The sequence below is a fragment of the Lagenorhynchus albirostris genome, chromosome 13 (genome assembly GCF_949774975.1).
Source record: "Lagenorhynchus albirostris chromosome 13, mLagAlb1.1, whole genome shotgun sequence".
Lineage (NCBI taxonomy): Eukaryota > Metazoa > Chordata > Mammalia > Artiodactyla > Delphinidae > Lagenorhynchus > Lagenorhynchus albirostris.
The window spans coordinates 29,141,785-29,166,075 of NC_083107.1; the positions used below are offsets into that span (position 1 = coordinate 29,141,785).

Consider the following 24,291-nt stretch of genomic DNA (forward strand, 5'->3'; position numbering starts at 1 on the left):
GCGGACCAAGACGATAGGGCGGGGTGTGTAGATCGGGCGCCCGGCGAGGGCGGTGCCAGGACCTGGCTCCAGGGCCAGGCTTCCCGCGGGGCTAAAGCGCCGTGTCGGGCTCGGGGTCCGGCGGCGCCCCCTCGCGGGAGTAGAATTCATCGATAATGTTCTGCGGGATGCGCTTCAGCATCTCCTTGGGGAAGATGCGCAACAGCTTCCACCCCAGGTCCAAAGACTCGAACACCGAGCGTTTCTCGTAGGGACCTAGGGACAGAGCAGGAGTGTTAAGGGTGTGTGCGCGTGTGGGTGTCGGACCAAGGGGGTTGCTGCCTGAACGCCCCCAACGCGCCTCACCCTGGTTGATGAAGTTCTTCTCAAATTTCTGCAAGAATTCCAGGTAGAGCAGGTCCTCGGAAAGGAGCGCCTCCTCCCCCACCACTGCCTTCATGGCCTGCACGTCCTTCCCGACGGCGTAGCAGGCATACTGGTGAAGGGGGGAGGGGTTCAGCGGTCATGGCAGGCTTACCGCAGGAGTCCCGTGTTCCCCCATGTGACTGTGCGGGGACCCCAAAAGGGGAGGAATTTTTTTCTTCCAGGACAAAAGTTCGTGGTCCAGCTAGGGCTCCAATCTCCAGCTTCTGAAACTAGCTTCCCCACCAGCCCTTGGGCTCTCTCCTTACCAGCTGGTTGGAGACATCGCCATGGTCCTTTCTCGTCATGCCCTCCCCAATGGCGGACTTCATCAGCCGCGAGAGGGAAGGGAGGACGTTGATGGGGGGGTAGATCTGGGCGGGGCGAAGAAGGCGTGTCAGAAGGCAGGGTCCAAACTTTCCCTTCTTTCCCACCTCTACTTGTCTTCCCTCCCCCTGTGGTTCTCAGCAGACTGGTCGTTATTCATCCCACAGAGAGGTCAGCTGGTCACACCCCGCCCTCTATCGCCCACAAATTCTAGGGCTTGGGTATACAGGTGTCTACATGTGCGCACCTAGACAGGAGAGTGGAGGGGGAAGATGACATGACATTAGTTCATGAAAGTCTCGCTATTTCAAAACTTCTGATTATTTGGACAAAAGCCAGGTAGAAACTTAATAGTTCATAGTTGCAAAGAAAAACTGCCAAACAAAGAGAAAAGAGTAAGGGGGTGGCCTAAGATGGGACAGACACATTTTCTAACCCTTTAGTACATTATTCACCACCTACTTGTGTCAGTTACCTATTGTTTTTTTTTCACCAAAACAAATTACTAGAAAGGAAAGAGAAGTGATATTTATTTTGTATCTACGATCTGCTAGATGCTTTCTGTGGGCCAACTTATTTTATTTTATTCTCCACAATGCAACTGTGTGACATATATTATCATTCCCATTTTACAGATGAGGAAACCTAGGATCAGAGAGATGAAATGATTTTCTCCAGGTCCCACATCCAGGTAGGCTGGATTCCACCCAGGCGTGTCTTCTGTCTGGGAACCCAACAGTCTTCCTGGGGATTATCTCCTGTTAGCGGTTAGCCTTGTCCGGCCCCTCCTCATTCACAGGGAGATGAAGTACAGGGGGTGGTGGACATTGGTTATTAGTCAGGGTACTTGGAGATGGTGGAGAGAGCAGGAAGTGGGTAAGGAGGGGACAGTACCTGTCTGTTATGAAGCTGTCTGTCCACGTAGATCTGTCCCTCTGTGATGAAGCCCGTCAGGTCTGGAATCGGGTGGGTGATGTCTGCAAGGAAAGGCACTGGTGTCAGTGTAGATCCAGGTCTCCACCCACTCAGGGCCATGTAGGTTCTATTCCCTCATGGGAGTGGGTGATCGGGGGACGCAAGGAAGGGACAGTGTCTACCCTGATGGAGGAACAGAGCTACTGCACACCTATATAAAGAAGCATGGGTCCTTTAAGTGTCTGGGTAGGATGGGAGGGCAGGAGGGCTGCAGAGGGTAGTGGGCAGGGAGGCGGCTCACCGTCGTTGGGCATGGTGAGGATGGGGACCTGAGTGATGGACCCGCCCCGGCCCTCCACACGGCCTGCCCGCTCGTAGATGGTGGCCAGGTCTGTGTACATGTACCCAGGGAAGCCTCGGCGCCCGGGCACCTCCTCTCTGGCAGCTGAGACCTGCAATGTTCGTGGGCCTTGGGGTAAGAAAGGGGGCAAGAGGCTGACACAAGGAAGGGGAGTGGGGTCTCAGTGACCATGAGGAAAGGGGTGGGGACAGGCCTGCGTGGGCCAGCTCTGGGCACAGTGACTACAGCCACCTCACCTCCCGCAAGGCCTCTGCGTAGGAACTCATGTCCGTCAGTATGACCAGCACGTGCTTCTCACACTGGTAGGCAAGGAATTCAGCCGTGGTCAGTGCCAGGCGCGGGGTGATGATCCGCTCGATCCTGCAGATACGGCCAATGTTTAGAGAGCCTCGAGGCCCAGGCCTGTGCTCCATTTAGCCCCAGTGCTGAGTGGGTGGTGAACTGGGAAGCTGGTACAGTGCACAGCAGCAGAGGACTGGGTAAGATGAGCCCCAGGCCCCAGCCCCCAGATCCAGGCCATGGTTCCTGGGAGCGGGCCCTCAATCACGTCCTGCTCTTCAAGGTAGGAATGAGGACAGAGGCGGGGACAGGCAGGGAGCTGGGTGAGAGAGGGACAGGCAGGGCCAGGAGTGACTGATGCGGATGACAGTGTCCCTCGTCCCCCAGGACACCCGAGCTTGGGCATCTGGAGCACTCACACACTCTGTGTCCTCGGGGTCCTTTCCTGACTGTTCCCCTCACTATTCCTTGCTGGGCACGGGTCAGAGGCTGGCCTGCCCTGGCAGCCCTTCCCCTGCGGGCAGTCCAGGCACTCTCAGTCCCCGGGCTCTGTGCCTGTGGCGCTTTTCTCTGGTGACGTCCTCTGGGCCTCCTGAACTCTGCTACCTGGTTTGAGTTCCTTCTGAGTACCTTCAGTTCCCAGGACAGTTTATTAGATTTTTTTTTCATCACCTAACCTACAGATTTAAACTCACATTTTCTCAACTTTTAAAATAGCAGTTTTTCTAAGCGAATGGTTTAGGGAAATATCTCTTTAGTGGTGACCTTGTGGAAGTGAGTCTCGGATGAGGGGTCCTGACTTGGGATGGTGGCTAGATGCAGGTTGAGGGCAGGGCGGAGGGGCGACAGGTGGCAGGCGGGCTGTGGCCCAGCTCCCTGTCTCTCCGTGTGCTGTCCCTACCTCTTCCCCAGCCTCGGTGTCCCCATCTCCACAATGAGGGGCTGTTCTCCCAGCTCTGGCCTATGGCTGTAGTTCTGGGATGCCTGAGACCTGGTACTCTGGGTCTTGGAAGGGGACAGGGCCTGCTGCCTAAGGGTAGTATGGGTGCCAGGGGACGGCTCACGTGGGGTCGTTGGCCAAGTTCAGGAAGAGGCAGACATTGCCCATGGTACCGTTCTGCTCGAAGTCGGACTTGAAGAACCTGGCTGTCTCCATGTTCACCTGGACACACAGCAGGGAGGGCTGGAGGCGGGGACCAGGCTCCTTCCCTCTCTTCTCAGTAATGCCCATTGACTGACCTGCTAACGGTCACTGGGGTGAACCTGGGGCTTGAGGGGGCGGGGGCTGGGTTTGCTGCCCAGGCCGGGATAGGGTCTCATCAGAGCCCCAGAGAGAGGTTCAGACTTCAGACTCAGCTCTGCTCAGTGCCACCCCTGCCCCTTCCCCTACCCGCTGCTTCCCTGCTAAACTCCCCGTCCCTGCCTTGGGCCCTCTAAGGGCCGCCGGGATGCCAGCTGTCCTGGGCTCATCTTATAGCTGCCGTGGCCTCTGGGCTTCTGTGGGGCACACACTGCCCGCTCCTCCAGTCATGCTCTTGCCTCTCTCACCAGACAGGCTCCGACTTTGACGGCTTCTCAAGAAGAAGGATAATGCCTCCCCCATAAGACTGGGTGTGCCAGGGGCCAAGGCTGCCCGCCCATAGCTTCCAGAACCTGCCAATCGGCCCAGCCCCTCTTACCCCCATGGCTGCAAAGACGATGGCAAAGTTGTCGTCGTGGTAGTCCAGCACGGCCTTGGATTTCTTCACCAGCCCAGCCTGGCGGCAGATCTGGGCGGCGATCTGGGGATGGGAGGAAGGACAGCAGAACCAGAGCTCGAGTCAGCCCTCTGAGCACCACTGAGGAGCACAGACAGGGTAACTCCCAGCCCATCCTGCCGCCAAGGCCTTCGGTGGGAGGGACCCAAGGTCAGCAAGGAAGAAGGGCTGCCCTGGGTCCTACAGCCGCTCTCACGGGAGGGCTGCCTTATTCTGTGGCACCTGAGGACACAGGGTACCTGTCATGAGGAGCAGCGTGGAAAAACAGTTCCAGAGAGCAACTGCCTACCACGGGTTAGGGGCAACTTGGCCCTTCAGAGTCCCCTCTGCCCCGCAGCCTGCTAGGGGTATCTCTGGGGTTTGCCCCAGGCCTGCAGCGTGTGGAGTTTCCAGTCGTCATGTCCAGATCCAGGATGAGCGTGTGTGTAGGGGGAAGGCAGGGACACTTCTGCCGTCTAATCCCTCTGAGCATTTCGAGGGTGAGCTGGGGCACATCCAGGAGTAGAGGAGTGGGGGTGGTCGGGGGGACCCTCTAGAAACCTTGTCACACCAGCTACTCCGGAAGAAATGGGCTGTCCACTCTGGGTAGAGGGGGTAGGGCAGGAAATCTGCACAGGGAGGCTTCAGACGGCCGTGGGGCTGGCCCGAGGGGGGGTTCGCTCAGTGCAGGCAAGTAAAGACCATTTAAAGGACCAGTGGTAGAGCCGTGGGCTCAGCTGCGCAGGACACTCAACACTGAGGCTACCCGTGGGCTCTCTCATGAGCCAGTGCGAGCCCCACTCACTCAGGATGGAGGCTTGGAGATCTGTCTGGGGGCCCTGAGTCCCTGAGTTGCCAGGAGACAGCTGCCGGAGACCCCAGCCTGCTCGGCACAGGAGGCCCCCCTCGCTGGCCCACCAGCCCCGGCCTCTGCTCCGTCCCTTCCCCTTGGTCGTGCCCACAGGCCCCTCGAAGTCCTCACCTCATTGTGGGGGAGCCCAGCTGCTGAGAAGATGGGGATCTTCTGGCCACGGGCAATGCTGTTCATGACGTCGATGGGCGAGATGCCCGTCTGAATCATCTCCTCCGGGTAGATGCGGTTGTGGGGGTTGATGGGCTGGCCTGGGAGACGGTGACCATGGACCCTACTCAAGGGTTCAGGCCTTGCCCGCCCTCCCCCACCCCTGTCCCAGACTCCAGGGCAGCACTGTTTAAAAGAATTTTCTTCCATGATGGAAATGTGCTCTAAGTGCGCTGCCCAAAACGTAGCCCTGGCCACGTGTGGCTATTGAGCATGCAAAATGTGGGGTTTTTTAAAAAATTAATTTATTTTATTTTTGGCTGTGTTGGGTCTTCCTTGCTGCGAGCGGGCTTCTCCTTGCAGTGGCTTCTCTTGTCGCGGAGCACGGGCTCTAGGCGCGCGGGCTTCAGTAGTTGTGGCTCACGGGCTCTAGAGCGCAGGCTCAGTAGATGTGGCACATGGGCTTAGATGCTCCGCGGCATGTGGGATCTTCCCAGACCAGGGCTCGAACCCGTGTCCCCTGCATTGGCAGGCGGGTTCTTAACCACTGCGCCACCAGGGAAGTCCCGCCATGTGGTTTTGAAATGAACTTTTATTTCATTTGAATTAGTCTGTATTTCAGTAGCCACAGTCCAGTGCTCCCTTGGACGGTGCCACCCAGGCACATTAGAAGTGGCAGGCAGGTGGATCCCAGAAGGCAGGAGAGTGAGGGTCTTGGGCACCTGGGGAACTTTGCACTATGACGATAGCATTTTATAGGAATGGGACATGAAATGCAGCTGGCCCCAGACAGAGGGGCCTTTGCTGCTCTCGTATCTCACCTGACCTGCCTGTTAGTATGACCAGTCCTGGGGTGAGCCCTGGGCAATGGCCCTGGCTTTTATCTGGGGCAGAATTTCCAAGGGCGAGGTGACAGAGGCAGTGACTGGGGTGGGGAAGGCAGTTGGGGGCTGGGTCCCGAGAGCTGTCCCGAACCTCCAGTCACTTACCATTGATATCCAGGAAGTCCTCTGCCATGACCACTGGCCCCTTGTCAATGGGTTTGCCAGAGCCATTGAAAACCCGACCTGGGAGTGGGTGAGAGGGGTTGAGTGGTGCTCAGGAACAGCCCTGGGTCTCTCACTGCCACTCACCCTCCACACCAGCAGCTCTCACCCAGCCCTCGCGTCCCAAATGCCCCATGTCCCCCTCCCCTCAGCCCTTGGTTACCCCCAGGGAGCTGGCTACAGTGACTGCCTCCTTGGGGGTCTTTCCTCCTCTCCTGGAAACCTTTACAGGCAAGGCCTTGGCCCAGGACAATGACTCTAATGGGGAGTTTTAGGGCTGGAAAGAGGAGAGGGCCAGGTATGGCAGATCTTGGGAGAAAATTAGGGATGTGCAGTTCGTTTCAGCTTGACCCCAAATAGACGGCTACCTCCTCTGCCTCTAATTTACTGAAGCTTTCTTCCTCAGGTATTGAGCACCTGCTGTATGTCAGGCCCTGAGCTGGGGTTGGGGGTCAAAGACAAGGCACAACCTCTGACCTTAAAGAGCTCCCAGGGGAGGCAGACTAGGTAAAGAGGCAACGACAGTGCAGTCTGCTAGGTAAGCACTTGGTCAGGGAAGCTGGGCTGGCCGTACAGAGGGACGCCCTCACCCTGCCCATCCCTACCCCTCACCCAGCATGTCCTCCGACACTGGAGTCCGTAGGATGTCCCCTGTGAATTCGCAGGTGGTCTTCTGGGCATCGATCCCAGAGGTCCCTTCAAACACCTACAGGGTAAGAGGTTAGTTAGTCTAATAAGCGGTTTGCTGGGGAGAACAGGGCCTCCCATTCTAGGCTCCCTTTGTGTTCAGCTCCGGGCAAAGCTCTCTCAGGGGAAATAGAACATTTTCTGCCTTTGGGGTTTGTAAGATAGTGTGGAAACCTTGTGGATTCATTCATTTATTCAACCACCAACATCTTATTGACACCACTTACCTGAACGATTGCCTTGGTCCCAGCCACCTCAAGCACTTGCCCGTTCCTCTGAGTCCCATTGGGGAGGGTGAAGTTGACGATCTCAGCATACTGGGCAAACTGGCAGGAGGGGAGAGCACCCCAGAGTGTCAGTGAGACCAGAGGTGAAGTCCCTGTCTCCTCCCCAGACTTCCTTGACCCATTCTCAAGCTCCTTTCTCCCATCTTGTGCCCAGATACTCCTGGAAATGAACTTCAGAGACTGGTAAGTGGAAAGCTTAAATTCTGTTTGGGAGGCAGTATACCTGGGTGGGTAGGAGTACCGACTTCAGAGTTGGAAGACCAGGGTTAGAATTGAAGTTCTGACACTTAGAAGCTGTGTGACCTTGTGGAAGTTATTTAATGTCTCTGAGCCTTACTTTCCTCATCTTTAAAATGGGAATAATACTAACACCTATTTCATAAGGCTGCTGTGGGGATGAAATATATGGAAAGTCATTAGCTGGTGCCGGGACCTTATAACAGCTCAATAAAATGTAGTAGCTGTTATGGCTGTTTAGGTCTCCTGACAGCACCATTGTTTCTGCCCCTGTGGACTAATGGTGAACACACTGGCAAAGTTCTCTCCTTGGCTCCCAGATGTCCCCATCTACCAGTGGCAATCTTTCCCTAGCCATGGGGCTGGGATCAATTCACATGTAGTCCTCACAGGCTTCAGGAAAAAAACGAATCAGGCAATCACTTTGCTTTTGGCTAAGATCAAGTGAAGTATTCATTCTTATCAATGTAGAAAGCATCAGGCCAACATCTGGAATATATAAAGAAATCTTACAACTCAACAATAAACAAAGAACAAAACTATGAAAACAGAATAAAAGGGAAATTCTTTAACCCCAAAAAGTAGCCTCAGAAAACCTACAGAAAATATACTCAATGGTATAAAGTACAAAACAGTCTCTTTAAATTTAGGAGCAAAACAACACTGCCTGCTATCATCATTCCATTCAGCATCGTACTGGAGGAACTAACCAAAGTAATAAGATGAAGAGAAAACAGAGATTAGAAGAAAACAAAACTATAAAATGGAAAACTCCCAAACCCCAAATCTAATCTAGTACCCCCCAAAAACTATAGACTAATTTCTCTTATAAATATAGATGCAGAAATTATAAATAAACTACTGGCCAGTCAAATCAAACAATGTATTAAATAAATAAACATGTATGACCGAATAGGGTTTATTCCAAGCATACAAGCTTAGATCAATCAACCTCTGGGAAATTTTGAAACGGAGTCAACATTTCACAACATCATTTATAATAATAGGGAGTTTGTGAACCTAAAAGAAAAACCCTACAGGATTATGCAAATAGAAATCAAAAGGCTTTTGATATAATTCAGCAGCTGTTTGTAATGCAATTCTATGTAAAACCGGTATGGAAGGTAACTCCTTGAATACTAGACTATTTACCAAAACCAACATCAACATCCTTCTAAATGGTAAAATGCTAAGCCTATTTTCATTTCCAATAAAATCAGTAATGCACAGAGAGAGATGCCTGTATCACCGTTGTTTCATAATGTTGTTTTGGAATTTTTGGTTTATACAATAAGACCAAAAAAAGAAATTGAGAAGTATACCAATAAACATAAATAGAGAATGTTCTATTTTAAAAAAAGGTAGTGAGGGAAGACCGTATTCTTCAGAAATGTTAAAGAAAGGCTGTAGAGGGCTTCCCTGGTGGTGCTGTGGTTGAGAATCCGCCTGCCAATGCAGGGGACACGGGTTCGAGCCCTGGTCCGGGAAGATCCCACTTGCTGCGGAGAAACTAAGCCCGTGCGCCACAACTACTGAGCCTGCGCTCTAGAACCCGTGAACCACAGCTACTGAGGCTGTGCACCTAGAGCCTGTGCTCCACAACCAGAGGAGCCACCACAATGAGAAGCCCGTGCACTGCAACAAAGAGTAGCCCCCACTCACCACAACGAAGACCCAATGAAGACCCATTTTATAAAATAAATAAAGTTATCAAAAAAAAAAAAAAAAGAAAGGCTGTGGAAATATTCCAGGTTATAGGAGGCTAAACAGACATGATGATTAAATGTGATACCAGGCCCTCGACTGGATCCTATACTGGAGGGAGAAAAATGCTATAAAAGACTTTATTAGGTCAGCTTATAAATTGGAATATAGATTGTAGATTAAAGTATCAGTGTAAATTTCTAAAGTTGATAACTACTGTGGTTGTGTAAGAGAATATCCTTATTCTTCGGAAATACACACTAGAGTTTTGGGCATAACTTACTCTCAAAATACCTAAAAAAAAAAAAATTAAGCACACACACACACACACACATACACTCAGAGCAGTGATAGAACAAATGCGTAGATGGATATTCCTTGTACTATTTTTATTTTTGCAACTTTTTATAAATTTGAAATTGTTTCAATAAAAAGTCAAATTAAAGTACGCCAGTGGAAAAAGAGACATGATTCCCTTTATTTGCAGATGATATTGTATATCTAAAAAACCCTAAGAGGATCTAGTTAAAAACGAAAACAAACAAAAACAACCCCATCCAGGATTAATAAGAGAATTTGGCTGTATACAAGATAAATATATAAAAATCAATCTCAGATTATTTTCCATTATGTTATTATAAGATATTGAGTATAGTTCCCTGTGTCATAGAGTAAATCTTTGTTGCTTATCTATTTTATTTAGTTTGTACCTGTTAATCCCACACTCCTAATTTATCTCATAATCTGAAAAAATATATATATAGGGCTTCCCTGGTGGCGCAGCGGTTAAGAATCCACCTGCCAGTGCAGGGGACACTGATTCGAGCCTTGGTCCAGGAAGATCCCACATGCTGCGGAGCAACTAAGCCTGTGCGCCACAACTACTGAGCCTGCACTCTAGAGCCCATGAGCCACAACTACTGAGCCCACGTGCCACAGCTACTGAGGCCCGTGCGCCTAGAGCCTGTGCTCCGCAACAAGAGAAGCCACCGCAATGAGAAGACCGCGCACTACAACAAAGAGTAGCCCCCGCTTACCGCAACTAGAGAAAGCCTGTGTGCAGCAGCAAAGACCCAATGCAGCCAAAAATAAATTTATTAAAAGAAAAAAATGCTTCTCATTTAAAAAAATATATATATATATAAAACTGATTCACTTTGCTGTATACCTGAAACTAACATATTGTAAATCAACTATACTTCAATTAAGAAAAGTGTTCCCTCCAAAAGAATCACAGAATATTAAAACGTATCATTAAACAAAATTTATGCAAAAAGTGAAAAAAAACCAATCGCTATTTTTTTCTATTCCAGCAATAAACGGAAGAGGAAATGGAGACAAATATTTCATCCACAAGAGGGCTGAAACCCATAAAATATCTGGAAATAAATTTAACAAGAAAGGTACAAGAAAATAATAAACTCTTACTGAAGGACAGAAAACAAGCCCTGAACAAATGGAGAGCACTAGTGCTTTCCAAGACAGAATGACTTACTATCACAAAAATATAAATCCTTTTCAAAAATATATAAATTCAATGCTTTCCCAATGGATTGCTTCTCCTGGAACTTGATAAAACGATCTTAAAATTCATGTAAATGTCTGAGAATATCCAAAAAGAGTTATGGAAAAGATCAGGGGTGGAGGACTTGCCTTGTCAGATAACTGAAACGTGCTCTAAAGCTACTGAGGTCAAGTGGTCAGTGTTGGGGTGAGGCAGATGAACGGAGATGTTGGAAGGCTAGAGTCCAGAAACAGATCCCAGATTTTAGGAGACTATTAGAGAAAAAATGTGGCATATAAGTTCATAGGGAAAAAGAATTTATTGTACAAATGGTGCTAATACACTGGGTATCTATCCCTATCATAAACACAAACGCATTCCAGGCATATAAAAATTTAAATATAAAACTAAAACAAAATACCAGAAGCTTTTCTTCTTTCCTTTTTTATGGAATAATCCAGTTAAAAGCTGGATAAGAGAGACATCTTTAAGCAAGATAAGAAATCCAGAAGCCATAAACAAAAAAATAGAAATCTTTGATAATATAAATATTTGAAATTTCTGTATGGCAAAGATACCATAAACAAAGGTGAACAATAAACAAAGCAAAACGTACAACTCAGCGTGTAGGAAACGGTCACAGAGGAGGAAGTGCGATCTCAACTGATAAAAAGATACTCAGCTCCGCTAGTCATCAGGGAAATGCAAATAAAAGCAAGATAGGACTAGTCTTAACCATTAGGCAAAATTACTGGAGAGCACATATTCAGTGCTGGCAAGGATGCTGGGAAGTGGGTCCTCTCATGCATGGCTGGTTGGAATATGAATTACCACAACCTTGCTGGGCAAGCAATTTTGCTCCAAATTGTCAATATCTATTTAAAAATAAATAAGAACTTTGAACCAGCAGTTCCATTTGGGGGGAATCTAACCTGTAGCAATAAGGGCACCAGTATAAAAGGGATATATATTGCTATACTATTTGTAATAGCAAAACCTGGAAACATGTTGATTGTCTATCAAAAATGGAATACATCACGGTACATCCACACCACAGTATGTCCAAACCACAGTCGCTATCAAAAAGAACGAGTAAAATGTGTATCTACTGACATGGAGGAAAATACTCGATACATTTTAAGAGACTAACACCAACGTAAACATCTAACTTGCTTATATTTGCCCATATACAGCAGGATCTTTACATTGGTTATCACACGAGGGTGGGAATAAAGAGGTTAGGGGCAAATAGTTAACTTTGTGCCTTTTATTTCAGTAGTTACAAAAAGCATGTTTTGCGTGTGCGTGTAATTAAAATGTAAAAAAAAAAAAAAAAAAGGAGGGTTGGGGGAATTCCCTGGCGGTCCAGGGGTTAAGACTCCGCGCTCTCTCTGCAGGGGGCCGGGGTTCCAGGCCTGGCGGGGAACTAAGGTCCGGCAAGCAGCGCAGTGCGCCCAAAAAAAAAAGGGCGGGGGGAGTAGGGGAACATGTTCAAGTACAGTGACGTCGTTGTCACCATCACGACTATCATTATATCCCCTGCTGTCCACACACCAGTGACCTTCAGGGCCAGGGAAGAGGGGTGGATGGCTCCATTCCCCTAAGCGGTGTGAGTCGGGTGGGGTCCTCCCCCCAGGGCTCCGGCGACCGGAGGTTGAACCTGAGACAGGAGGATTCCCAGCTCTGACAGTCACTGAGAGAAGCTCTGGCTTGGGGATGCCAGGAAAGCGATCTTGTTCCCTCCCAAACCACTGTCAGGCCCCACGGAATGGGGTCACTGGGGGAGGGGGCTCGCCCCAAGAGGAGTGCTGAGGTCCGCGGAGGGGCTGATGCCGGACAGCGTTTGGCTTCATAACCACAAGAGGGAGCCCAAGAGCAAGGACTGCGAGGCCCTGGGAAACAAGTTAAATACAAGTCCTGGCTCCAACCCCTCTTCCGGTCTCTGTGGGCCTGTGTCTCTCTCACTCTCTGAAATGGCCACTGGCCTCATTGTCTGGGGCGCAGATGGTGGGCTGCTAACCTCAGGAGGAAAAATGCTCGACAGAACACCAGCCTGAGCGGGCCCCAAAGCAATTAGGCAGTGGGCCCAATGAAAAACAGGCAGCAGGCTGATAAAAATCGATCCTTTGGGAACTTCCCTGGTGGTCCAGTGGGTAAGACTCCGCGCTCTGGGAACTAGATCCCACATGCGTGCCGCAATTAAAGATCCCGCATGCCGCAACTAAGACCCGGCACATTCAAAATAAATATTTTTTAAAAATTCTCTATTACCTTAAAAAAAAAAAAGCGATCGTTGGTATGTGGATTTGTGCGGGTAATGGAGAGGGGAGAAGAGGTGGCACACTGTGTGTCCCTGAAAGATGAAACGTCACAGAAAGTGAACTTTAAGCAGCAGAGAGGTTACAGCCAGATAGGAGGAAGAACTCTCAGAACCATGGAGCCCAAGCATGGAGGGTGTTATCTGGAATCCTTAGGAAGAGAATGCCAGTTATTTGTTTGGGGGGAAGGGTGGGTTTAGCCACTTAGAGCAGTGTGTGCAGCGGGAGAATTCCAATGTGCAGCAATGAGCTTTTATTTATACCCCGTTTCCCAGGCGCAGACCTGATTCTCTCAGCTCTCATTGTTGGTTACTAAGAGAATTGCAGGGAGTGCAGCCCACCTCCTCTGCTGGAGATTCAACCGAGTTCCCAACCAGCCAGGGGTCAGGCACAGGGGTGCTGTCGCATCCACTCAGGAGCCTGGGAAGTTCTTAGCAAGCCTGGCAGGACTTGGACAGGGCGTGCAGCCTCCAAGGCTTCTCCCCATGACAACGCCCAGGGCAGTTTGGGAACTCCTCTTTGGAAATTGTTTTTGGAGCTGATGCACACACTTTTTTTTTTTTTTGGTTCGCGGGCCTCTCACTGTTGTGGCCTCTCCCGTTGCGGAGCACAGGCTCTGGACGCGCATGCTCAGCGGCCATGGCTCACGGGCCTAGCCGCTCCGTGGCATGAGGGATCTTCCCGGACCGGGGCACGAACCCGTGTCCCCTTGCATCGGCAGGCGGACTCTCAACCACTGCGCCACCAGGGAAGCCCTGCACACACTTTTGAAAGTTTTTCCCTGAAGAGTTTGGGAGCAGCCACAGACATTTGGAACCTAGTCTGGTGGGTAATGTGAATCTCAAACAAGGGCCGGTTTGAATCACAGAATATAGCAGGCGGAAGATCCTCTAGAACAGCGGTTCCGAGGGTGATCCGGCCCTCCCGGCAGCATTAGCCACCGGGAGCTTGTCAGGAATGCACATTATTGGGCCTCAACCCAGGCTGCTACCTTAAGAGGTTTTCATACAATTTCAAGGCCCTGATTACCTGTCTAAGAACTTTGGATCTATGCAAAATTCTTCCCCCCAATATTTTTCCATTTGAGAAGGATGGAAGCAGAAAGCGTTATTGCCTGTGTGATTCAATTCGGGCAGAAGGTGGCGCTACAGAGACAGAATTGTGGCATTTTTGCCCAAGCAACTCTAGAACAAGGCGTGTGGGACAGTGGAGAGGGGTGCACAAAGGTGCCTTCTCCACCTCCTGCACTTATGAGACTGTCAACTTCTGATTCCTTTCCTTCCCTCTGCAAGCCCAGGATTTTCTGGGTGTCTCCCTCACCCAGTTACTCTGTTCTACATGAGTTACCGATGTGTCCAGTAATCACAGAACCACAGCCTGGGAATCTATCTCCAGTTTCCTAGTCCAGCCCCACCTTACAGCTGGAAAATGGATGTCTGCATAGGTACTGACTCTCCATACAGAGTCCTGTATAGACTGACAGAGAGTGTGGCAGAGGTGGGCAAAGGGGCAGGAGATTGACCAACTGTTTATTTAATCAGGCATATTAGCATTTCCGCATTCCAGGCAGGGCTCTCCCTAGCTGTTCTCAAGGAGGAAGAATAACAATACATTTAACTGATTTGATCCTCACCACAGTCCTATTGTCTTTTTTTTTTTTTTTTTGGCCTTGCTGCAGGGCATACGGGATCTTAGTTCCCCAACCAGGGATCAAACCCATGCCCCCTGCAGTGGCAATGCAGAGTCTTAACCACTGGACGACCAAAGGAAGTCCCCTATTGTCTTTTAATGGATGAGGAAACCAGGATTTACAATCCTAGACGGATGGTTCTCAGATTTCAGGCAGCATCAGATCACCTGGAGGGCTGTGAAAACAAACTTGTGGGCCCTCAGAGTTTCTGATTCTGTCAGCCTGGGGTAGAGCCCGAGAATCTGTAGTTCTCACAAGTTCCCAGGTGGTGCTGATGCTGCTGATCTAGAATTGACGGGTAGTTAATAGAAAGGGTGGGATGGATCTGGGATTAAAGTTCAAGAGGTCTGAATCACACGGTCTGGTTCCAGTGCGCACGTGCAGACCAACTCCGCCACACTTCTTCCCAGGGCGTCCCTGACACTAATGGGCCCAACCGTGATGTCTCCATGAGCTTGGAATCTGTTTTCCAGAAATGAGTGGGTCTGATCTCTTTAATAGAGTTGGCTCAGATTTTGACAGGCCCATACTTATTCATGCTCTTATTCATTCATTCATTCACTCACCCTTCCTTTGAACAAACTGAGCCCCCATGATGGGCTAGGTGTTCAGTAAAAGTGCACCATGGGGCTCTGGGAGCTTGGGATTGACAAACACCGTCCAAGTCCAATAGGAGGGCACATTGTGGTGGGCGGAGAGGGGCAGGGAGAAGACATGGGGCCAGGTGGTGACCAAATGCCTCGAAGGATGCTGCCAGCAAGACAATACACAAAGCTGAGAGCAGGGACAGGCTCACCGCTTCCAGGAGAAGGTGAGTCAGAAGAAGGGACCAGGGGGACAGGCAGTGGAGAAGGCAGAGTATGCGCAAAGGCCCAGAGACATCGAATGGCAGCTTCACACAGAGACACTGTGGGTTTCTAAGTGGGGAAGGGAGAGTGATGAGATGTGGAGAGGTATGCAGGACCCTTAAAGGACAGAGGGCCTGTAAGTTGAAGCCATGGGGAGACCTAGTGAGGTTGGAGCAGCAGAGGGAAGGGGTCAGGGCTGCATGGCTGCAGGGTAGAGGACGGGAGGGCGCTAGGCTGGGGCCCCTGAGGCCATGGCCGTGATAAGGGTGTGGTGGGTGGGAGATTGCCGACAGAACATGGGCCAGGAAGGGAGGGATCAATGTGGCACCCAGATTTCCAGTTTGGGGTTGGGTGGCGTGGGGTGGGAGACAGGGGCGGAACTGGTTGGGGGGGAAGCAGAGTGATCGGGTAGCTTTGCAGAGCTCTTTACGCCTCGAGAATCCCCAACCCCGGGACTCAGAATACTGCCAGTGTCTGCCATGGTCCTACGTTCCCTGAGGACACCAAGTCGCCCGCACCCCACCTCCTCCGTGAGGCCCGCCTCACTTCCCTCAAGCTCAGGCTGCTGGCTCCCGGGCGGAGACAGTCCAAAGACCTTTGAAAGCCTCACGCTCTGGAGAGTCGGCTGGTATCCATCTGCCTGCCGCCTCCTCCTCTTTCTTTTAAAAGAAGACCCGTGAGGGCTTCCCTGGTGGCGCAGTGGTTGAGAGTCCACCTGCCGATGCAGAGAACACGGGTTCGTGCCCCGGTCTGGGAAGATCCCACATGCCGCGGAGCGGCTGGGCCCGTGAGCCATGGCCGCTGAGCCTGCGCGTCCGGAGCCTGTGCTCCGCAACGGGAGAGGCCACAACAGTGAGACGCCCGTGTACCACACACAAAAAAAAGAAGACCCATGAAAGGCAGGTGGGAGGGTCCTGCCTTCCGGGGAAGCTGGACACAGCCATTCTACTGATGAAGAAAGAGGCACGATAGCTGCAATGCCCCTGTTCATTGCTGGTAGGAGCAGGTCTCTTAAGGCCCACAGCGGGGCCCACAGAAAAGGCAGGAAGAGAAAACCTCGGGTGGCCAGGGAGGTGGAATGTGGAGGTGGGTGTCTGGGATCTGGAGCATGGGGGCCACCGAGGGGCAGGGCAATTTAGAAGAGTATAAGCACAGGGGCCGGGAGTACTGGGATTTGGCTGTGGTGCCTGGGAAGAGACAGAAGTCTTACCTTGACCTGGTCCAGCACCACCAGGGGCCCATTGACGCTGCACACGGTCCTGTAGGCTGGGGGAGGGGAGGGGTGGGGGGGGTGAGGGTCTCACACCGACACCCGGAGAGACAGACACACACACATAAGCATCCTCCACCTTCCCTCCCTCTAAGCACCACCCCCTCCCCTCTCTGGAGCCTGGGCCGTCAGGGTCATTAGCTGTGACAGGGCCAGCCACCATTGCTGTAAGGGTCATGCCCCTGCCCGCAGGGCCCCCGCTGCCTCGGACACCTGCAGGAGGCTGGGGGAGGGCCAGGGCAAGGGCAGAGGCCCCTCGAGTCCTTCCCTCCCACACCCCCAGCCATCAGAGGCCTTTCTCATCTCTGAGGCTACTTCCCGTCTGGCCTCGGCCCCCACTTACCCACTACTCCCTCCTCTCTGACCCACAGCATTTTCCAAAAGCTAGAGATGTGATGAGAGCTGCCCTCCCTGCACCTCAGCAGGGCCACACTTCTCTCCATCACCCCACACTGACTGGGCACTCGTGTGTGCGTGCGTGCGTGCGTGCGTGCGTGCGTGCGTGCGTGTGTGTGTTAGGGGTGCAGGCATCAGTGAGAAAAGTCAACCAGGGCCCTGCGCTGCCACGAGGCCGGGCTCACTGGGCGCCTGTGGGAGCGGGGAGAGAGCAGAGTCACAAAGAAGGAGGATGAAGCAGATTGCCCCCGTCCTGATGGCTGGAGAGAGCCACAGATGGGGATGTGAGCGCGGCTTACAGGGAGGGATTGGCTTAGACATCAGGAAATACTTCCCAGCTCCAGTGCTGGGGACCCCAGTAGGAGAAGCACAGACTGGCAGACAGGAAGCTTACTTTGGTTCTGTGAGGCGCTAGCTGAGGGGCCCTGGGTCCTTCCATCACCCATGACCCCGGGACATGGTAGCCCTTTTCCAGGGTCCTTTTGAAGTGCCAGTGGGACAACTGGGGTGAAGGGACCTGGCAGGGCAGGATGGTCAGGGGTGACTGTGAGGTCGCTGGGTCACTCTCAGGCTGGAAGGGCCTCCGACAGGAGAGCGGTGCAGCCCTCCTCTCAACAGGCCAGGAAAATGGGGCTCAGAGGAGTGGAAAGTCCACCCAGGGACACAGACCCCTGTGGCAGAGCAGGGGCAGGGCCCCCCTCGTGCTTCCTATCACACCACATGGGCTCCCACCTGCCCTCATGGTTTTAGCAGGCCTGCCGCCCAGCTGCTCCCGCCAGGTGAAGCTAAGCGGGGCTCAGTGGTCAACCTCTTATTTTTGTCAGATCGAAGTTCCTTTCCTGGGGACTTAGGAAGACCGACTGGGCAAGGTGATCCTTGCACAGATGTTTTCTATGTTCTCCTGAACTTAAGGACTATTAGGAAAACTCAAGAAAGCTAAGTTCTTCTCAGACTTGGGCCCAGAGCTGGGGCACTCCCCTCTCCTTCCTGCCCTCAAGCTACCAGCCCCCACGTGCACCTGAGCCACTCTCTTGTCCTTTTCCCACGGAGGTGGTGTCCCATCTTCCATCTAAGCCAGCCCCTCCCCGGCACTGGGAACCAGGCCCTAGAGAAGGCTGAGCACTAGGGGGACCCGCCAGCGTTCCTTCTCTCTGTGGTCTTCTCATCAAGCAAGTTCTGGTATTTTCCATCTTAAAATCACACCCTCCACCCCAATCCTTGTCCAGCGACGATCACAGCCCGGCTCCACTGCCCTCTCCACCTGCCACCCACACCTCATCTTCCAGTCTGGCTTTGCCCCTGGAAGGGACCAGGGCCTGGATGCACTCTCTCCTGCAGGTTCCTGGAGGCCCCGCCCTGCCCCGCCCCTCCACCCCTCTGGCTACTCCTCAGCCTATTTCCTTACCTTTGAATGCTGAGACCTCAAGGCTGGGACCTGGTTCTTGACATCTCACTCCTGCCCTGCAAGCTCTGCTTCCCCCCTCCCTCCTCCCGTCCTATCTTCAAGCCTGCCTCTCAGATGCCTTCACAATACTGAGCTAGGCAAATAAAGGAGGCAGATGAAAGATGGAGCCTACAGTTTAAAAGGGGATAAAGATGAAACAATTGCCAACTGGTCTGAAGGGCAAGAGCAGGGTGGGCGGGAACGGGCTTGAACACCAGGCTTGGAGCTCACGGAGGAGGCGCCTTGCAGGAAGGGCCATTTGAGCTGAGGCTCCAGGGTCAAGTGCAGTCATCCAGGCAGCACCCAGACAGCTGGGCAAAGGGCACATCTGGCAGAGATAAGGAGGCCCAGGGGCCCAGAGAAAGAACTTGGGGCCTTTGGGGAACAGTGTTCACTGCTGGATTCCACCTCTTAGAAGAGTGTGGGCCTATGATGGACACTCAGTAAATACTTGTTGGGTGAATTATGGAAGGTGTCACCTTGTCCCACCAGCCCATTCCCGTATATCCCACATCAGGACCTATGTGTTCCCCCTGCATATACACACACACCTTCCCATCCCCAAACCAAACGAGGATCCTGTCGCCTACTCTGGCTCCTGCCACCCCTGGGAAGGTAGAATGGAAGGGATGATAAAGCGAATACACAGGCTAAAGGGGTTGTAGGCGCAGGAAGACCCCAGCCTCTGGAGGGTTAGGGCAGAGGCCAGGGCGTCCACCTGCCCACCAAGAAAATCACCAAACAGCCCTTCCTGCCCAGGGGGCATTTTGATCAAACCCTCTGGGTTACTAGGACTGTGTGAAGTAGAGAGGAGCCAGGGAGCCCAGCAGAGGGAGGGTGGAGGATTGTGAGAACAGGGGAAGGAGCACGGGGCAGGAAGACCCGCGTTTTCAATAGCCCTGGGGAAGAGCTGGCATCTTACCGGCCCTGTGGAGAAAATACCAAGACAACTCTAAAGTACCAACAACTCTACCCGCTAAGGGGAGGAGCGGTGAAGGTCACAGGCACAAGGAGGGGAGCGATCTGGACGTGGGGGGGCCACTCCAGCTCCCAAGGAGGGGCTGGTCTGCGGGGAGCCCAGGCAAAGTGCCTGTCTGCAGCAGAGCGGGGTGCTCGGCACTTCTCAATTCTATGCAGCATGAGGTCTCTAAGTCCCCATCTCATCGCACCAGCCTCATCCATAAGCTGCCTTCCCAGGATTCCCGAGGACACGGCGGTTCTGGGCTCTAGTTGCTGGGTGGATATATGGCTCCATAGCCTGGACCTTTCACCGCAGATAATCCACTTACGTGGCCATTTCGGTTCAGTGTCTGGCTATTGCCTTCCTTTGTCCGAGGCCTCGCCCTTGACTGACTACGGCAGCTCACTGGGCCCTTTCCCCTCTGAAGTCCCACAGCCGCCACCCCAGTGGGTGCCCTGCTCTCCAGCTTGTCCGGTACTGGAGACAGATCGTGTCCGTCCCTTCAGACCAGGGTGTCTCCTCTGTAGGACTAGACAGTATCTTCTCTTAGAGGCTGTCTGGTTTGGACACAGCCAAGGTGGTGGCTGAGAAACAAAGGTGTCCTTGACCGGAAGCCAGGTCTTTTGTCTGCACCCACCCCCAACTCTGATGGTGTCCGTCGCATGGAGTGGCAAACTGAGGCCCAGGAAGTCGGCGGATTTCTCCTAGGGCCCACCACAAGTCAGGACAGTAGCCTGTGGCACTCGAGGCCTAGGGCCCTACCCCAGCCCGGGGCACGTCCCTGCCCCGGGAGGTGGTGCTGGAGGCAAGGGCTGGACGAGAAGACCCCTGAAGGGCACGGACACGTTGCAGACACTCCCTCCAGCTGCTCTGCCCACCCCCTCTCCATTGTCCTAGCTGACACTTCGGGTTGCTCTTCGGGCTGCGGGCCCCTTCTGCTCCCACCTCCCCACCGCCTTCCCCGGCAAAGGCTCAGCGGGGCTCCGCTAATTAGGGCCGGCTCAGCCACACCTGCAGCGTCCTGGGAGCCAGCAGAGGCGGGCGTCCATGCGTGAGGCCGGGGGGCGGGGCGGAGCGGATCAGGCCCTGCACCTCCTCCCAGATCCCCGCTGGAGGGATTAGAGGAGGGAGGGCAGGGGCGGAGGGTTCTTAGAATCGGCCCAAGACCCTGACGGTGGAACTCTCTCCGTGTAACCTCCCTTGCCTTTCTGTTGAGGAAACCAAGGCAGCCAGTGGTTTGGCACTCAGGGCCCTGGGCCATCGGACCGGGCTCCAGCCCTCCAGCCAGACTGCCAGCCCGTCCGTCCTAACCTCTGCTCCTGCGGGGCGCCCCGACCCCTCACGCCACCCTTTCTGCCCCACACAACCAGATAGAGCTCCTGCCGCCTCCTCTCCGTGGAGCACAGCTCCACCTCTGAGGAAGGCAGAGGGGTCCCTTCCTTCCCAGGGTGGATACTGCTGGGGTCCCTCCCCATCCTGATTCTACCCACCCCCCTTTCTGCCCTATTCCCTCCCTCAGCCACTGCAGAGAAATCACCTTTAATGCCTCTGGCCTGTTTAGTCCACCTCCTCCTCCAGGAAGTCTTCCCCTGGACCCATGCCCATGGCCAAGCGAGCTCTGGGGCTGGGAGTCAGCTGCCCCGTCCCCTGGCCCTCTGGTCCCCCAGCTCTCCTCCTAGGCTCCTTCTGCCTCTACACAAAGTTCTGCCTGGAAGTGCTTAGAGTCCCCTGGTGGGGCAGGAGGGCACAGAGGGGCACAGGAGTCCACCTGCCCAGGCCCCCGAGGAGGAAGGGAGGTGTTGGAGAAAGCTGCAGGTGCAGACGCACGCTGAGGAGTCCAGCCTCCCTCGGGCGGGGGGTGCCGGCCGGCCCCAGCGTGGACCTGTGAGGACAGGACGCCGGTGTGCAGCGAAAGCACAGGAGCGGCCTCTGTCTTCATAGCAACACCTTTAACGCGGCACTGGGCGAGGGGCTCACCTCACGCTCACCCGTGACTCTGGGTGGGCTGTTGGGTGTGAACACAGTTGCCTGGCTGGGGGCCGCATGGTGCCAACGGCGGGGGGGACACTGCTGTTCCTGCTTCCAGCCGGGGTCAAACCTCCTGGGCCTTGGCCCTAGTGCCAGGGCTTGTGGACTATCAATAAGAGGCCGGCGGGGAGGGGATCCCGGGTAAGGTTGCACCCTGGGAGGGCACATTCCAGGGAAGAGGAGAGCCGAGCTGTAGGTCCAGACCTCAGACCCCATCCCCCACTCAGCACCCAGGCGGCTCTCTCGTTCTCACAGGGGGAGGGGAAGACGAGGGAGGAGCCTGCGGGGGTGGCCTGGACAAAGGTCAGCCGCCTCTACTCAGGTCTCCAGGCCCGGGCTCTGGACCCCGGGGGGGCACAGTCACTGCATATTTCTGGGCCTTGGTGACCCCGGCTTTGCAGTCGGGGAGGATCTGGACCTTGGTCCTCCCCGGGCCCGCGGGGCCTTCTTGATAAATCCGACCCCACTCGCTGTCAGTTTTTCCTTAGCTGGAGTGTTCCGCACCCCGCGGTGCCTGCCTCGGGCCTCAGGTGGTGGCCCACCCAGCCGAGGCGCTGCTCCTCCCGAGCCCTGGGCCTGGCCGTTCTGCTCCTGCTTTGCTCTCCGTGGTGTGGCCCCGCCGCACACGCAGCTCTCAGCTGCCTCTCCAGACACTCCCCCTGCCCCGGTGGGGCTGGCTGGCTGCAGAGGGAGGGGTGGCCGTGCTAGGCCAGCTTCTCCCCATACACACCCTCTTGGGAGCCTCTGGCTCTGCTTAGCTGGTGCCGGCCAGGCCGGTTTACTCCAGTGAACGGGGCTTCTGAGAATTCAACAATTCACCACACCAGGGAATGTGACCTTGGACAAGGAAATATGGCCGGAGCAGGGGTGCTCACTTTGGTCCTGGGGACTTCCAGGGTTTTCTGCCCCAGACACCCGGACTCGGCCCACCCCTGCAGGACGGGCACTCGAGCCACACCCACAGACGCCCCCGATGCCCCCTCGGAAGCCCGCAAGGGTCCACTCCAGTGCCCGTGGTCCCCACACCCCTACCCCCGGATGCCAGGCATGTGCCCTTCTCCTAGCTGCTCACACAGACATGTGACATCATCTGACCACACACTCATCCATGTTCTCCCCGTGAGCACGCATGCTTGCACACACCCACCCCCACCCTGAGCGTACAAGCACGCACACACAGTCTCACACATTTCCTTTCTGATCACACACACGCTGTCACATACATATTCACACACGTATGTCATCACCCAAGTGAAGGTGGGGGCACACGCCCACCCAGGCACCCCCCTGGTTCCACACCCAGGCACCCTCCCCCAGAATGCACACATGACGTGACACACACGGTGTCAGGTGTTCCCCATCCTGAGAACGCACACGTACCTGCGTTGCCACATACATCCCCCAGGGACACTTGATTATACAACTCCTCGCACTGAGTATTCTGGTGTACACATGCACACACCCCAAACACACATATGCACACAGGAGTGCACACACACACACACTCTTGGGGGCAGTTGGGAGCTCTCTGTGGACTTGGGGTCTCAGTGCAAGATCACTGATGACAGGAAGGTTCCTGCAGCTACTCCCCTGCCCTTTCTTCCAGGGTACCTTGGGCTGGGGACCCCCATCCCCCTACCCGCATCACTCCGCAGGACCGAAAGCCCCTTAGGTCTCCCCAGGTCTCGGGTCCTTCGCTTTCCCTGAGGCTAAGAAGGAGGACCTGCAGACCCAGCAGCCCGCCCGACCTCACCCACTGGGGGTCATACTCACTGACACGGGGGTGGGTGATGTAGTTTCGGGTGACCGCCTGCATGTGCTCTCTGGTGGCACCCAGGTTGGAGCCACTGCTGGGGACCCCCCCGGGGCTACTGTCTACCTTTGCAGCCATGGTGAGGTGGAGGGCTGGGAGCTGAGTGCCTGAGCCTCCAATACTTCTGGCCCAGCTGGAGCTGGAGAGAGCCGGCCGGCCTCCCCCTGCGGCCACCCCTCCCTTCCACCCTCCTCTCCTCCCCCGGGGTTGACTGTAAACACGGAAACCGGGCGCTTTGGCTCTGAGCTCTTCCAGATCTGGGAGGTGCCCTAGGCCACCTGGGAGTGGGAGGCTGGGGGAGGGGCAGAGGGGTAGGGCAGGCTTCTCCCACCTCTGTCTGCTCCTCCATTCCCGCCCCCCGCCCTGCAGCCTGTGTGAAGTCAGCCCTTCCCCCGGAACCTCAGGTGCTCTGACAGCCCCATGCCCCTCACATCTCCTGATGGGCTCCCTCCCACACCCTGCTTCCGGCAGGCTGCCATCTCCTCAGGTCTTCTCACTGTCCTCCCAACCTGCTCTCACCCTGCTCTCCTTGCCCTGACCACATCTGAGTACCTCTTCCCCCGCAAAATTCCATCATCATCTTTTTTCGCACATCTATAGAGGATCATTCTTGGGCCAGCTTCAGTGCCACCTTCTACAGGAAGCCTTCCCTGGATCCTCCAGCACCCTGGATTCACCACACATCTGATCTCTTTCCTATGTCCTGCCTTTTGGGGAGTTCTCTCATTGCCACCACTTGGCTGTGAGCCCCCACGAGCTCAGCCTGTGCTGTTCCATCAGACTTGGGTCTCCTTAAGCCTTTCTGTCTCATAATATTGAGGGCTCCCTGAGAACCAGGGCATGTCTCTCTCCACTGATCACAGGACCCTGTCTCACCTTATATTTCACCTCCAGGGTCCCAGACAGCAGGTCTGCCCTGACATTTTCAACCCAAGGTAGAAAGTACAAATAGAGGATCCCTCTTCATGCCTGGTGGCTAAAGAAGTTGTCCCCTGGGCCGTGGAGCACGCAAGGGTC

At 54.0% G+C, this 24,291-nt stretch overlaps 1 protein-coding gene across 1 annotated transcript; it reads right to left on the reverse strand.

The window, feature by feature from the left end:
* Positions 1-91: 91 nt before the first annotated feature.
* ATP6V1B1 (ATPase H+ transporting V1 subunit B1) lies at positions 92-23,352 on the reverse strand. Its single transcript, XM_060169001.1, has 14 exons — positions 23,235-23,352; positions 16,573-16,628; positions 7,002-7,100; positions 6,700-6,793; positions 6,031-6,108; positions 5,003-5,142; positions 3,964-4,065; positions 3,349-3,446; positions 2,242-2,365; positions 1,946-2,096; positions 1,624-1,706; positions 672-776; positions 346-475; positions 92-255 (listed from the first exon to the last, which is right to left on the reverse strand). Exons 1-14 carry the CDS (start codon positions 23,350-23,352, stop codon positions 92-94), a joined length of 1,542 nt encoding a protein of 513 aa, XP_060024984.1.
* Between the last annotated feature and the right edge of the window lie 939 nt (positions 23,353-24,291).